Genomic DNA, 16,842 nt, shown 5'->3' on the forward strand with positions numbered 1-16,842 from the left:
ATGCTTTATGTATTTCTTACATAATTATATGATGAATGTCATGCTATGATTTTATATCAAGTTACATGCTATGATGATACGTTATAAACAACTTTTTTGACAACATATTTTTTAGCAATATTATCCTATTGATTTTTTAATAATCTTGAAGGCGCAAATGAAGAAATAAAAACCTCTAGAAGATAAAAGTGGTGCCATAAATCCTTATATGATCGTGATGAACAAAGATAATGATGGATATCGTCGACTTTATGGTAGAGGCATTAGTAATAAATTAATAAAAAAAAGTGGGAGGTGGTTATGCATCATACATGATTCCGGCAGGACTTATGGAATCATTCACAGCAAGTGAAGTTGAAAGAAATCAATTGATTGAAATACGAAAAGAGATTCATGAGGACCATGAAAAAACATGCCGAATTAGAAGCTATGAAAATAGATAGTAATAACCAAAGAGAAAACTTTGAAGTCATGATGCGGAAGTTTATGGAACAACAACCTCCAGAAGGTCAATAGTTGCTAATATAATTTATCTTCTTTGTTTAGTACATGTCTTGGATGTTTTTCATACTTTTTTTTATTATAGTTGAGAACTTTTTGTTGACTTTGATTTATGGTTGTTATTTTGAATTTAGACATGTCAAAGGACACCATGAAATTATATAAGATATTTATGTTATTATTTTTATGGTATAATTTTAGTAGTAATGAATATCCATAGCAATGTAGTAAAACATATGTAGCATCTACATGACTAGAAAAAAGATGTAGCATTAGCATTAGAATAGTCACAAAAATAAATTTGCTTTTGACTGTAAACAAGGCTGCATTTTTTTTGCAATTAGAGACAAAAAAAATGATTGCATACATATACCATAGAGAAAGGTTGGAACTCTTTACTAGAAATATAATAAAGGTTGCAATTGCTTATTAAAAAAGTTGCACTTTCCTAACTAAAACAGTTAAAACAGTTGCATCTAATTGTAAAAAAAAGTTGCATATAAGCATAAAAAAGTTGCTTTTTCATAATGAAGGTTGCATTTAAAAAAGGTTGCATACAAAATGATTTGCAACTATTTCAGAAAGGGTTGAATTTTCCAAGAAAAAAGTTGTTTTAGGTCTAACGCAACTTTACCTAATGCAACCTTTGGTAAAAAGTTACTAGGCTTTATGCAACTTTTTTAAGGCCTAATGCAACTTTTTACCGGAGTTGCATTAGCTTCATTTTGTTGTAGTGATTGTGGGAAGTAATGCAACTTGAAATGAATGATCTAAATGTTAATCGGACATAGGTAAAGTATTGAGACCTCTTAATACAATTTTTGTGGGTTGCAAATTGGTGGACGCGATCAAGCATAATCATATGGTTCAGTTTGTCGATACAAAGCTTGTATTGTTGTGAAAGGATTTTCAGAGGGAGTGGATTATACTGAGACTTTTAGGGGTTGTTTGAAATCGATTCTAACCCAGTCAAAAGGAGGGACTCGGTCCTCAGTCAGAAGTTGGTGTGTTTGATTTGGGTTTTTCACCGTCGGACTTGGTCCAAAGAAGGGACTCAGTCCAAAAAAATTTGAGGATTCGGTCCTCATCTCAAAACCTCCTGACTGAGTTTTGGCCTTTAGTCGGCCCCAAATGACACACCTTGCCCTCGTCTCCTTCAATCGATCACGCAATCGTCTCCCAATTTGCCTAAATCATCCGATTCTAAAGAGAAAGTGAAGGTAACAATTGTGTTCAGTTTAGCTCTCTGGCACCCTTCTTCTCCTTCAACCTCCGATCTTAGACACTGGAAAATCATATCCACCGATCATTCCAGAGCAAGAGGAAACAAAGATTGATTTTGGTAGAGGTTTCGTGAGTTCTGCAATTTCTGCTTGAGGAATGTTTTTTTCTGCAATTTTCACTTTCTTCTTCGCATTAGGTACATTTTCTTCTTCTTTTCAATGAATCAGGTAAAAAATGACTATTTTTAGGCTTTTTTATGTTGTTGTTCGATAATTTGATTTGAGATATATGTGTTTTCTTATTTGGTTCTTAATTTCAAACGTTTTCGATTATTGAGTTGTTAAATCATTGATATATCTGTGTTTTCTTATTTGTAACTTCATTATTGATGAATGATTGGTAGATAAATCTCAGTTTTTCACCATTTTTTTGCTCATAATCATCGATATATATTTTCTTGTAAATCATGTTATAAACAGAGAGTAATTGTGTGATATTTGTATTGAACTTGGTGTTCTGAATCTATTTGCTATATGGACTGTGGTTTGTCTTTCTCTTTTGTATATATGTGATTTGATCTCCTATTTTAGTTTTGTGGTTTAATTAGTAATTGAATTTTAAAGGACAAAGAAGGGATCCCTCTATATCAACACATAGTGATTTTTTTTTGCTGGAAGGGACAATAGATGATGGAAGAACACTTGCAGTTGTCATAAAAATTAGTTGGCTCTTTGAATGGTTAGCAATTATCCAAGTTGTCCTTGAAAGTATTCAAGAATTTGTATCCAAATAACCAAAGCGATGTCATTTTTTTATTGGCTGCTTGAATGGTTAACAATTGTCCAATTTGTCCATGAATTCACATGGTGTTTGGATATTGATGTTGTTTTTTATATATTTATGTGTTGGGTAAAACTGCAATGGATAAATTAAATGGTAAATAATAAAGGAATTATTATAAAAAATGTTGTTTGAGGGTAATATAGTCATTTTGCATAGTTGATCAGATGTAAAATCAAACAACAAGTTTCAGTCAGAATTTAACTCGGTCAGAACTTCTAACGACTAACCCAGTCAACTCTAACACAGTTAGCCACTATCAAACAACCTCTTAGTCTAGTTGGTAAACCCTCAACTATTTGTCTATTTCTTTCTATTGCATTCACAAGGATACCATATTAGGCAAGTTGATGTAAATAATGTGTTTTTACATGGAGGACTTGTTGAAACAATTTACATGGATAAACCGGCTAGTTTTGTGGATCAAACTTTTCCTTATCATGAGTGCTTACTCAAAAAGTTTTTGTATGAACTTAAACAAGCTTACCGAGCATGATATGCCAAGCTATCCATGGCACTATTGTCTTTTGGGTTTACTCAATGTGTTACGGATACGTCTCTTTTTGTAAGTTCTACTCCCAATTCTACCACATATGTTTTGATTTAGGTTTGATAAAATAATCTATCACCGTAAATATAACAAAATGTTGGTGAATTAATTCAACGACTTCACCGGAAACTAATTTACTCTTATAATAATACTATATTAATAGATGATGGAACCTGCTAGTTCCTTCCACTATCTTGCCATGGTATTTATTATTTAACCTAATTTGGTTAAAAACAAAGACGATGAAAACTCCGAAGAACAAATATCAAACACCATGAATAAAAGATAAAATGAAAACCCATATGTCTAAGTTTTATAAAAACTTACACACAGTAAACTAAATTGATCTCGAACCCAACACATTATAAAAAGGTTTGAAAGCCCATGCTTATTGGCATTGTAGCGTACTCGTGTCATGCTTTTTGGTGGGTCGTACTTCATAAGAATTCAAGTGGAAACTGAAAAGCATGGTTTCTCTTGTCCTTTTCATTGGCTTTTTTCCAACACAAAATCAAACATTTATATTTTTCAAAATTTTCTAGTCAATTAGTTGTCTGACTAGCTTTATAACGTTCGAGTTCATATCATACATATCTTAATTGTATTTTTTGTAAAAGATATCGGGGCAACCCTATGTTAAAAAGTCAATGTTGTTGGTTCCAACTTTAATCAGTTTCTAAATTTTAATTATTTGAATTCATGGGATTTTGTTGATAACTCTTTTCATATAAATCTTTGATGAAAAATGTCCAACAATGCCCTTAAATAAACGTTTTCGGGGTCAATGTCTTTGGTTTCTTAAAAGTTATGCAATTATGATTATGTTTTGTAGATGAAAAGCTAAATAATACGTGAAAAACTAGTTGTCAACTCATAAAAGGTAATTTTAAATAAATATTAACCGATAAACTAATGAAAAATATAAAAATAACTTAAAAGATATATGGAAAATTATTCAATATGATAGGATAAATAAGTGATAGATTTTGTTAAAAGTAAAAATAAATTTTAAATACTAATATTTTTCTAATTATTTATTTTTAAGTGAATATTTTTGTTCATAAAAGTAAAGTACTTTCAAATAAATGCTCATAAAGTCAAGGATTGGAAAGATGAGACTTCATTGACGAGTTTTCAATGAAGAAATAGTATATATCCTTTGTTTTGCGTTTTTTCAATACATGTGTCGAATTACAAAATACTTTAATTACGTTTTTTGTTTTTGCTCTCTAAATAATATTTGATTTCGAATATCTAAAATATACGTGCATATTCAAGCAGTTTTAGTCTCTAATTTCTATTCTTAAGGATATTTAAAAAAAGTAGATCCATTTTTTTTGTCATCTGTTTTAGTTTTAACGTTAACGACGCGATCACTTAAACACCTACATAAGAAGACATCCACTCTATATGTTCATCTAGACCCCCTCCATTTTTCTCTATTTGCAAATATACACGACTACTTATTAATGTTTCTCGTAGATGCACGACTACTTATGTTGAGGTTTGTTCAATGTCCAAAATATTATTGTTTTGACAAAAGATAAATTATCTTGACTTTATTTAGATATATGAGAGCAGCTATCATGTGGTTTCCTAACATTAGAGGGGTAGTTTTGATAGTTTTTATAATCAAGGGGTTTGTATGGAGTTACAGTAAACGTTTAGGATCTAAGTGAAGTGTTGCCACTTATCCCAATGTTCTTTATAAACACCAGAAAACCATTAAAATTCAAAAACTTCTTAAACCCCATGTTACTTCACCACCAACCTCGATTAATCCACCAATAAATTCAAATTTCTCAGATACACACTCTTCTACCATCATCTTCCTCCGATTCATCGTAACCCCTCGTTGCATTATGAATCGATGATCATCAGTTGAATCCAACGCCATGATTCCCATCAAAATTCATCTCTTCTTTCTTTTAATCTGTTTTTCTGTTTCGTCTTCATTGAACTCCGATGGGCTTTCACTGCTGGCACTCAAGGCCGCCGTCACAGATGATCCTACTAAATCACTCACCACCTGGAAGGAGACAGATTTAACGCCGTGCCGCTGGACTGGCGTCGCCTGCAACTCCGACCACCGTGTCACTAGCATTTTTCTACCCAATAAGAATCTCACTGGCTACCTTCCATCGGAGCTCGGTGCAATCGTCTACCTCCGCCACCTCTCCCTCTCTAACAACAACTTCTCCAAACCCATCCCGGATCATCTCTTCAATGCCACCAATCTACTCTCTATAGACCTCTCCCACAACTATCTCACTGGACCAATCCCGGAGAAAATCACAACTCTCAAGTTTCTCACGATTTTGGATCTATCTTCAAATTTCTTAAACGGGTCTCTGCCGGAGTCTCTCAGCAACCTCACAACCCTCTCCGGTACGCTTAATCTGTCCTACAATCAGTTATCCGGTGAGATTCCGGCGTCGTATGGGTTGTTTCAGGTAATGGTTAGTCTAGACCTCCGTCATAATAACCTCACCGGAAAAATACCACTCGTAGGCTCTCTGCTTAACCAAGGGCCAACGGCATTCAACGGAAATCCATTTTTATGTGGGTTTCCATTAGAAACACAGTGCTCTGATCCGGAAGCTCAGAACCCTAGGGTTTTGTCCAATCCGGATACCCCCAAAGACCCGGGTTCTTCAGTCGCTTTACCAGGCAAAACCAATGACAGTTCTGGGTCTGTTACAGTACCTTTAATCTCCGGCGTATCCGTAGTTATCGGGATAATGTTTTTCTCCATGTGGGTTTACCGGAAAAAATGGAGGTCTCGCGAGGCCAAATTAGGGCAAAAAGAAAAACAGGAGAACGAACAGATTACAGTGATAACGAAGGAAGAAGAAGGACAAGATGGTAAATTCGTAGTAATGGATGAAGGGTTTGGTTTGGAATTAGAGGATTTACTGAGGGCATCAGCTTATGTGGTGGGAAAGAGCAAAACAGGGATAGTCTACAAGGTCGTCGCCGGACGTGGTTCCGGTGCGGCGGTGGGTGCGGTGGTTGCCGTGAGACGGTTGAGCGAAGGCGACGGCACATGGCGGCTTAAGGAGTTTGAGGCGGAGGTAGAAACCATAGGGAGGGTTCAACACCCTAACATAGTTAGGTTAAGAGCTTATTACTATGCAAATGATGAAAAGCTCTTGATTTCAGATTTTGTCAGCAATGGGAGCTTGTACTCTGCACTTCATGGTAAGTACCCTATCTTCTATCCAACAATTATAGATAAATAATATATTAATTGTGATTTTACTTAATTGACCAATAAGAAATAAAAGATTTGGTGCATCTTGTTTGGGTAAATTAGGATAGACAATGTTGTTCTTTTATGAACTTGTTTGCAGTTTATATGGTATTTTACTAAGTGGAATAATGCTCTCAATGCCAAAAATGTACTACACTATATAAGAGCTAGACAAGACACAACTGTTGTACATATATCATTTATTTTGTAAAGACAGAAGTATAGTTTTGAATGAATTTTAAAACATTTGATATGTTTTTTATAGCCAAATTTGTTAATACTGTATGATAAATAAAGAGTCTGAATAACACCATTTCAAATTGCACCTTCTAGTGTTTATTTGGTAGGAATAATTAGGTGATTTGATTGACATAAAATTGGACCCCTTTTGAAATGATGGTAAATTATGGGCATGTGAACCACCACATTCACAGTTTGAAAGAGACACAACAGCTAAAATGGTAAGTACCACTTGTTGTACACACATCATGTAGTGGAACTTGTACCTTACCACATAAAATTCATAAAAAAACAACTATCATTCTTACAAAAAGTGCAAAAATAAAAGTATTCTAGAACTATCTTTTATTTTATTACTTGTATAAACTTTAAGGTTACCTATGACATTCTGTCTAATTGTATATTCGGGTATAAGATGTAGGTGGGCCCGCGAACCCGTTGCCGTCATTGTCATGGGCCTCAAGGCTCAAAATTGCTCAAGGAACCGCAAGGGGTCTGGCCCACATCCACGAATGCAGCCCACGAAAACACGTACACGGGAACATAAAATCATCAAAAATCCTTCTCGATGAAGATTTACAGCCTTTCATATCCGGGTTCGGGTTGACCCGTTTAGTAACCACCTCCATCACAAAATCCACTTCTCGAAAGCTAAGCGGGTCGAGCCAACTTTCATTCACTAGCTCAAAAAGCTCTTTTTCATCAAATTATTATGTGGCTCCAGAAGCCCGAATTTCAGGCCAGAAAGTTGGCCCGAAATGTGATGTCTACTCTTTTGGGATTGTGTTGTTGGAAATGTTAACGGGCCGGGCCCCAGATGGAGTCGGGCTCGATAACGATGGGAAAGGGTTGGAGGGGTTTGTGAGGAAAGTGTTTCGAGAGGAAAGACCGTTGTCTGAGATTATTGACCCGGTGCTTTTACAAGAAGTGTATGCTAAGAAACAAGTGGTGGCTGCATTTCATATCGCGCTTAATTGTACTGAAATTGACCCGGAGGTTCGACCCAAGATGCGGATTGTATCGGATAGCCTTGACCGGATCAAATTGCAGTGAGTTAGGTTGACCTAATTTTAGGGGGATTTGACTCGAGAGTAGGAGTATGGATTAAAGAGTAGACTTTGTTCTTGAAAGGTTGATTTTTTGGATGTTAGAAGTTGCTCTTTGTTTTTTGGATACTCTTGGGATGTTGTAGACTTTTGGTTATAAGTGGAGGAAATATGTATGTTTTAGGTTTTGTAATTAGGGTTAACTTAAGGGATGGTAGTTGTAATTTTGTATCAGGTAATTTGATCTATTATTCTATAGATGATTTTAGTATTTGTTATGTTATGGTTTCAAATGTTAGAAAGTTAAGAGGCAAAAGATTGCTGATTGAATGGTCAAAAATGTTAATAAGTTGCTATTATGCTAATAACCGACTGAAAATAAAAGTTTTTAAAATTAGATAATTGATGTAATACCATATTTTTTATGATTATATTGAATATATTATAATATTTCTATAACTAAAAAGGTGTTTTGCGGGTCCTTTTAGTATTTTTACCATGTTTATGGAATGGTGATTGTTATTTTGTTAAAATATTTTGAATTCTTTTTCTATATATGAGGACAAAATTAGAACTTTGCTCCGTAACTGAAATAGGGACAAAGTGGGCTTATCTCAGATCCAAACAACTGGAAGATGCGATGCCAATTGCAAATTGCCAAGGGCCCAAGGCCCTACCTTCCAGTCTTGTTACTGGCAGTAACCAGAGGGAATTTTTATTATGCGAATAGACTGTAGAGTAACCCGTTATTACTTTTATAATAAAATAAATCATCATTTTGTAAAGAATATTTTTCTTTGTTGTGTAGCAGGGGTTAAATTTTTGTCGTCTGATACGTTTATTTTTAAGTAAATTATATTATTTGTTCCTTTTAAAAAATACAAAATCCAAACAAAATAAAAATATAACGAAATTTCAAAAGGAGTTTAAAAAAAAGGAAATATAGAGATGTCATTTTAAGTCAATTATTTTATTTCGTTTAATCAAAAGTATATAACCTGTATAACTTTTGATAAATGTTTAATCACTAAAAAATAAACATAATAAAAGCAGTTGTTGCTCAGAAGGCATGTGGATGGTGTGGTCGTACGGAGCCTCCTAGCATAAATGGTCTTTGAGCGTTTTTTTTTTAATGTCATATTACAAAAAACTTAGAAGACAAAAACAATAATACATTCATTATAATTATAGTTGTATACTAATAACCTAATTCATGTTTGATTAATAATTAAAATTATTTTGTTAAATATATTATTGATATAACTTAGAAATTTAGATACCAATATAAATAGATTTACATATCCATGCCATTATCGAAAGCGTAAGTTTGAGAGCTATAATTTCTGATTGAGGAATTGATGCAATATTTGTTTACAAAAAATTGAGAAAAAAACATTTTGACAAGAGCGACAACGAGTTATTGGTATTAGTACAAAAACTTTCATTTCAAGAATCATTAAAGGTTCAATATTTTTTGTATATAGTTGATCAGGACGTTGGTTCATTAGAGTGAAGGTTTGAGCAATACAATTAGTATGATGGCATTTTTTGGTTTTTTATTCATTACATATTAATTAAAGTCGTTGAATACTAACGAACCAAATGCAACATGCAAAAATCTTTGAGAGGTTACAAAATGGTAACATTGATGGTGATGATTTACAATAAACTAAATTGTTACAAAAAATTTCCAAATGAAGATAATAAAAGTAACAAAATAATAAGTTTCTAATTATAAAAACTTATTAGTTTCTTGTCTACTATACAAAATATTGTTGATTGTTCTTATTATTGTTACATCAACGGAAATAAGTTTTTCAAAAGTAAAATTTTTAAAATATTATTTGCAATCTATACCGTGTTTTAAGAGATTAAACATTTTTACTTTGATTCAATTGAAAAAAAATTCTTTGAAAATATTGATTATGAAAATATAATGGATAAATTTGTCTAAATAATTTTCTAGAAAATAATAATGCGTTCGTTGTTTTGTTGTAGTTTTTGTTTATTAATAAGTGACTACCTCCATATGATGCTTATCATATGCATAGGTAGGGAATTTAAGTGATGTTTGTTGTCAGTTTTTAGTTTCAAATTAACTGGTAGATAATTTTTACAAAAAAATAAATATGGCTCCTCAATTTAATTTTGGGAAAATGGTATATTAGCTCAATAATGTATTTCGAATTTGCCCAATCAATCATTTAACTTATTTGTGTGGAGTGGCGGACGGAAGGGGGCTGGCCAATGCTTTGCCCCCCCCTAACTTTTCCAATAAAGCTTTATATATTTCAAGGAAATCAAATCAGGAAACTCCTTTACTTCCAAAATATAAAGGAGAAAAGAAATCAGGAAAAAAAATGGTAATAGCAATTACTAATTATGTGGAATTTACAAAGATATAGGGAATCGAATTCACAAAATAGAGGGAATAATCGTATTTTGACTTTTGAAAGGAACATTGAAAATTTTGAAACATCTAACTTCTAAAAAGGTTTAAAACCCCCAAACCCAAAATCAGTAAAAAAACTAAAAATCGAAAAACCTTTCGTCTCCGTCGTCACTCCCCAGTCCGATTCACCCCCTTCTTCGCTTGACAGCCCATTGTTGACTCTCTGAATGTCCGAGTGAAAACTGTAACAGAGTCGGCTATGCCTCTTGCCTCCGTCAGCCTGACTATGGATCAAGCTCTGTCGGTCCTCGATTGCCCTCTCCGTCGCCGGTGACCTCTGCATCTCTGCCTCTTGTTGTGTATTACATAAATTTTCAGGCTAGGCTTACTTTTTCTCTTGTGACTCTCTCTCTCTCTCTCTCTCTCTCTCTCTCTCTCTCTCTCTCTCTCTCTCTCTCTCTCTCTCTCTCTCTCTCTCTCTCTCTCTCTCTAACATAAGTACTTACATAGTATATTTATTCAAGATGTGTCTTTTTTACTTGAGCATATTTTTGCAATTTTGTCTTTATTCTTCTTAACATAGTTTATTTACTTTTGTCTATATGTGGTTGAAAATCATTTATATTATTAGTTTATTTGCCACTCATTCAGATAAAATGATAAAATACACATAATTAATTCTATTGAACTTTATTGATTTTTTGAAGGTTAGAATATTTTAGTTTATTAGCTTCTTATACGTTTATGAAATTTACTTTTACTAATTTGAGGGCTACTCTATTAGTTTTTTATATGTCTATAACTATATCTTTATTAATTTTGGGGCTGATTGTATGTGCTAATTTTAATTATACAAGTGACATCATTATCATTATTTCACAAGGAATGTTTCTTTTGGGTTTAAATCTGACATAAAAATAAAAACAATTTTGTGTATAATTTAAAATCTTCAATATATGAAATAATGAACCTCACAAGACCAAAAAATAAAAAACAATTTTGTGTATAATTTAAAATCTTGGATATACGTATATGAAGATACAAACTAACGCTAGTTAATTAGGTTCGATATACGTGTGCATGAATTTTCGATTCGCCGATACCTTTTATATGATCAAAACTAGTTTTAATGCGTTTAACGTAAAGTGCCCCTATGTATTTGAACCCATTTGTCCGATTTCAGTTAATTGTTAAGACGCAAGCCCCCTTTAATATAAAATCCTAGCTCCACTCCTGTTTGTGTGCTTTATGAGGGAATAAAATTGTTTGTGTCAGGTCTAATTGGACTATTTTGACAAAACAAAGGGGTAACCCGGTTACCCTTTATGTCAGCTCATTTAATTGGTCTAATCATTTATTTGTTTCTTATAAGGGAAATGACACGTCTCTCTCTCTCTCTCTCTCTCACACACACACACACTCACCGGTCAAACTCTTCTTTAAGAGGGGGTTCGTCTTCATGTTCTCTAATCCCTTAAGTTCATCTTCAAGTTCTTGAATATTCATTGCAGCTCTATCTAGGGTGTTCATGGTTTGGTTCAAAACCATGAAACTGGACATCGGTTTGGTTTCGCGGTTTGTATTTTTCTTTACGGTTTGGGTTACAACTTTAAATTTTCGAAACCGTAGTGAACGGTTTGGCTTGCGGTTTCAAAATTTTCTAGCCGTATAAAACCGAACCGAACGGTAGGATATATATATATTCATAGTGGTGAGATCGGTTGAAAACTCATAGTTTTCCGAGAAGCCGACAACTAAAAGTGGAGCGTTGGATCAAAATTAATTCATTAAGGTCATGATCGTCATCTTACCAATCTCATTTAATGTTTAATTTTTTGTGTTATTGATCATATTAATATAAATGTTTAAAAAGTTACATAATAAATCAAATTTTCGGATTTTTTTAAAAATTGAATTTATTGATTTTTTTAAAAAAAGTGCAGATTTTTTAATTTTTTATAAAAAACATGAATTTATGAAAAAAAATTGAAAAAAATATTTTTTTTCAAAAAACTGCAATTTTTTTTAAAAAACCGTATTTTTTTCAAAAAAACTGCATTTTTTAAAAAAAAAATTGTATTTTTTTTCAAAAAAACTGCAATTTTTAAAAAAAAAACTACAATGTTTTCAAAAAAACTGCAATTTTTGAAAAAAAATGCACTTTTTTTAAAAAAAACTTCATTTTTATATAAAAAAATTGTAATTTTTTTCAAAAAAACTGCAAGGTTTTTAAAGAAAGCTGCATTTTTTTCAAAAAAAAAAAACTGTATTTAAAAAAAACTACAATTTTTCAAAAAAACTGTACTTTTTTTAAAAAGTAAATTTTTGAAAATCAATAAATTAAAAAAAAAAAGAACTAGAATATTTAAAAAAAATACTCTTGTTTTTTTAACAATAAAAATCAAAGTTTTAGGTGCATATATGCATATTTTTTCAAATGCATATATGCATATTTCTGATACTATAAAATTCGTAAGTAAATCATAAAAAATCTCATTTTTATTAATTAATCTATAAACATAATATCACAATTATTTTATTCGATACAAAATAAAATATAAAAAATAAAAAATGCTACAAATTTCAAAGTGTTTTCATGTCTTCGTGTCAATATTTCCTTATTTTCTTTAATTTATCATTTTTCACATCTTCAATATTCATCAAAATTTCTTCCAAATCTACAAGAAAATTTAAAAAAAAAATGATTGATGCAAAAACACTCACAAAAATACATATGTGATTTTCATGTGATTAACATATGAATCACATGCGATTCACATATGAATCACATTTACATATGTCATCATATATAAATCACATGTAAATCCCATGTGAATCATATTTAATTCATATGTGAATCACTTGTGAATTACTTGTGAATTACATGTGATTCATATGTAAATTACATATGAATCACATGTAACTCATATGTAAATTACATATGAATCTCATGTAACTCATATGTGATTCACTTGTGATTTACATATGAATTACATGTGATTTACATGTGAATCACATGTAATTTATATGTGAATCAGTTGTGAATTAAATGCGATTAATATGTAAATTACATATGAATCACATGTAACTCATATATAATTCACTTGTGATTTAAATGTGAATCACATGTAATTCATAAGTGATTCACTTGTGATTTACATGTGAATTACATGTGAATCATATGTGAATTACTTGTAATTCATATGTTATTCACTTGTGATTTACATATGAATCACATGTAATTCATATGTGAATCACATGTAATTCATATGTGATTCACGTGTAATTCATATGTAATTCACTTATGATTTACATGTGAATCACATGTAAGTCATATATGAATTACATGTGAATCACATGTAAGTCATATGTGATTTACATGTGAATCACATGTAATTCATATGTGATTCATATATCATTCACTTGTGATTGTTTTTTTTATACCATTTACATCACAAAAATCTTTACCACATAAAACTAAAGATGAAAGGTTAGGATCAGCAGCAATAAGTCCATCTTTTACTTCATTTCCAAGACTAATGGCATCCAGACCACTCAACCTAAAAAAGGTCAAAACATTATCTAACAAGAGTTAGTACTTAACAGATCTAAGTTCTTCACAATATCACACAGAATTTAGAACCAGATTAGCCAATCATAACAACTAATTAACTAGATCATACCAATAAAAACATATATATGTCCACTATGAGAACCAGATTAACCACTGCACTATACTTTTATATGAATCAAATATGCATTAATATATTTATGATTCACATTAAATTCATCACTGCCAACACATAAATAATAGAGATCCATTTAGAAAAATAGGACCTATTCTTTTTCAAACTAAAAAATAAAGCACCAATAAGAGATGTTGAATTTGTTGAAAACTTGCATTCTTCTAGAGAACGGAGTAGCAATTGATGGTTTGAAACTGTTGCTCCATAAAAGAAGAGTTGATTTAATATACATAAGAGTTTCCATGTGAAAAATTCATAACAGAAGTTCTTTGAAGTGTAACCTATTCTTTTTCAAACTCAAAAATAAAGCACCAATATTTTCTAGCATTAATATTTTTGTTTAGAAATCGCATTATATTGTTCTACACAAAGTTTCAAATATATCGATTACTTTTGGTATTTTCAAACTGATTTTTTTTAAAGTACAACGCAACAATAGAAAAAAATGGCCCTCTCTAAAATATATCCCTATCTTTTGCATTTGTGCCGAAATCCCCCTGTGAAATCCTTACTTCCACTAAAACGAGGGAGATGGACCTTGAATGGGAAAGGTTGAGGGGTATTTAGTTTTGTAGTTGCATTTTCTCAAATATCCCTTCTAAGGTCTTTTAACTCAAAAATGGATGTAATGTACACAGATCAAACAAGTTAAAGGAACTTAGAGTGCAAAAAAAAACGTACCTCCTGAAACATTTCCTTTCCCTTGTCTTTTATAAAAATCTGAAACTCCTTCACCTGATGGATTTGGCAATAGAGATGGATGCATAGCATAGAAGTTTCCAAGAGCAGCAGCAATTGTTTGAAAGCAAACTTTCTCATCATTCCATGTCACCTAAACAAGATATAATGATGTATTTATATTTGTGCATAATTGTATTATATACATTTTGGTGTGTAGCTTACATCATTTCCCAGACAAAGAAGAAATTCTGGAGCACGGTCCATGTCAGGTGTGTACTGGTCAAGTATGACAGGAAGCCTTGACAAACTGGCTTGTGGATCCACATGAATGCCAAAATATTCATCCAGCAATTCAGATTTCTCGCTTAGTAGCTTAGCATTCATCTGTATACATATGTAATTAAATGATGATAGTAATGCTAAAACCAGAGACTCAACATTAGTAGCTTAGCATTCATCTGTATACAGGTAATCGTGATCCACTGAAAGACTTACTTGAGCAATCTTTCCTTTTAAGTCATCATTCTCAACGCCTTGTGAATCTGGATCTTCTTCAGTTAGTGCCAGCATGATTAGTTCTTGCAATGGAGCAGGCTCACTTAACTGTATTGCATTGAAGTAACTAAATCCTTGCAGAACCAGTTGATACATGAGCTCTTTGCTACAAAAAGAAAAAAAAGGAATTTAGTTCCCACCCTATAGGAACTCTGCAAAGCTAACTATTATATATATATATATATATATATATATATATATATATATATATATATATCAAGTACTTAGCTGGAACAGATCAGAAAGGAGAGGTAGTATGTAGTATATTACCTCAAATTTACAACATTGGCAAGATATAGATGAGTATTATGGTGAAGGAGAGCAAAATCATCATCAGCCATACCAACATATGTGCAGTTCCTTACAGTGTCCAAAAGACCTAACAGAAAGAACCACATCAGTGACCAGACATCAAAAACACAAGAAGATTATGCATATATTGTTCATAATGAATGTGGTGATGAAGGGTACCAGAGTGACAACCACGTTCAAATTCATCAATAAGTTCCTGAACACTTGTAAGATCAGCAGTTTCCTTAGGATTCCTTCTCTGTCTGATGGAAGACCTGCATTGCAGACACCTTTGATTGTAACAAGTAGTAGGGCATGAATACTATGGTCCAACTTCATGAGGAGTGTTACCGATTGTTTATATGGAAAGATAGAGAGAGATCCTATTCCTACTTCAAAGAATTCAAACCAGAATTGCTTTCATGGTGTCTAGAAGGCTTAGCTTGCAAATAAGCATGCATTCTCCCAGAAGGATCCTGTGAATCTGTCTGCACCATCTTATTTACAGGTATTTTTTGCGACCCTTGAGAATATAAGAAAACAAGTTAGAACATGAAGAGATATTTCAAGTGAAAGCAAAATAAAGAGCATCACTTCACTTGCATAGTTGCATACCATAAGTTGATGTATTTACAAAAGAAGCTTTGTTTGCAGCTACTGAACTCACAGGAGAGCAATCCACTGCCTGTTAAAATTCGGTACATTAACCCAAGAACATTATTTTCGGGCTAATGCATGTCAATTAAATCAGATTATAATGAAACCCAAAACTAGAAACAAATCTGTACACAACAGGTGAGATTATAGTGTTCTATGGAAATAAATTAGATAAGTAATGGCAAAACCTGAGGTGGAGCTGGAAATAAATGAGGTTAGATGAGAAGCGGACATCCCATGGTCGTACAGTTGCAGGTTTAGGGCAATAAATTAGATTACCGACTTCTTTTAAATCTAGCGATTAGGTTTTCTGATTGTTAATGTGCGGAGGGAGGCGAGCAGAGAGGGGATAATCGATGAAGAACACGAGAGCGAGAGAGATCGTTAACTGATCATTTAGTTTTTATCATATCAAAAATCGATGCCATGGATGAATGGAAAACAAATGGCGTAGCCATGACCAATAAGGATGAGCTTATAGTTCTAATTAGATGAGATCAACGAACCATAGCATCAAACGATAATGAAAAAGTCAACCTCCCAACATAATTGGGAACTAGATTATACTTTTGAACACCATTTAGTGATAGAATCAATATCAGAAGTAGTCAATTTCACCACAGAAGTCAAAATTAGATCCATATCAGATGCATAAACACTTAGAAGAATTAGACATTGATGTGTAGATGATGCAAAAAAACAGATTGCAAATAATCGATCTATTAGTGGAGATCTAGTAGAAAATAGAGACGACTTACTTTGGTATCGAGCATAACTGCACAAAGAATACCGGTGTTATCCATGGCAGGTTGGAGATTATCAAGCGTTTCATGATGATACTCATAAGATCCATGCGAGAAATCGAT

At 32.5% G+C, this 16,842-nt stretch overlaps 2 protein-coding genes across 3 annotated transcripts; one reads left to right on the forward strand and one right to left on the reverse strand.

The window, feature by feature from the left end:
• Positions 1-4,843: 4,843 nt before the first annotated feature.
• On the forward strand, positions 4,844-7,932 carry LOC145112116 (Leucine-rich repeat protein kinase family protein). 2 transcript variants are annotated; one of them, XM_079048328.1, is made up of 2 exons: positions 4,844-6,316; positions 7,024-7,932. In XM_079048328.1, exons 1-2 carry the CDS (start codon positions 5,011-5,013, stop codon positions 7,659-7,661), a joined length of 1,944 nt encoding a protein of 647 aa, XP_078904454.1. In that variant the 5' UTR covers positions 4,844-5,010; the 3' UTR covers positions 7,662-7,932. The 2 variants fall into 2 exon arrangements, with proteins under 2 accessions (XP_078904454.1, XP_078904455.1); XM_079048329.1 differs by having other exon boundaries at positions 7,030-7,932.
• Positions 7,933-12,255: 4,323 nt separating this feature from the next.
• Positions 12,256-16,779, reverse strand: LOC145114013 (DNA mismatch repair protein MLH1-like). Its single transcript, XM_079050037.1, has 11 exons — positions 16,735-16,779; positions 15,935-16,004; positions 15,713-15,842; positions 15,500-15,594; positions 15,299-15,407; positions 14,969-15,134; positions 14,696-14,857; positions 14,474-14,624; positions 13,884-13,986; positions 13,498-13,606; positions 12,256-12,285 (listed from the first exon to the last, which is right to left on the reverse strand). Exons 1-11 carry the CDS (start codon positions 16,777-16,779, stop codon positions 12,256-12,258), a joined length of 1,170 nt encoding a protein of 389 aa, XP_078906163.1.
• Positions 16,780-16,842: the final 63 nt, after the last annotated feature.

This window comes from Lactuca virosa, chromosome 5 (genome assembly GCF_052849685.1).
Source record: "Lactuca virosa cultivar CGN04683 chromosome 5, Lactuca_virosa_CGN04683_v6, whole genome shotgun sequence".
Classification (NCBI taxonomy): domain Eukaryota; kingdom Viridiplantae; phylum Streptophyta; class Magnoliopsida; order Asterales; family Asteraceae; genus Lactuca; species Lactuca virosa.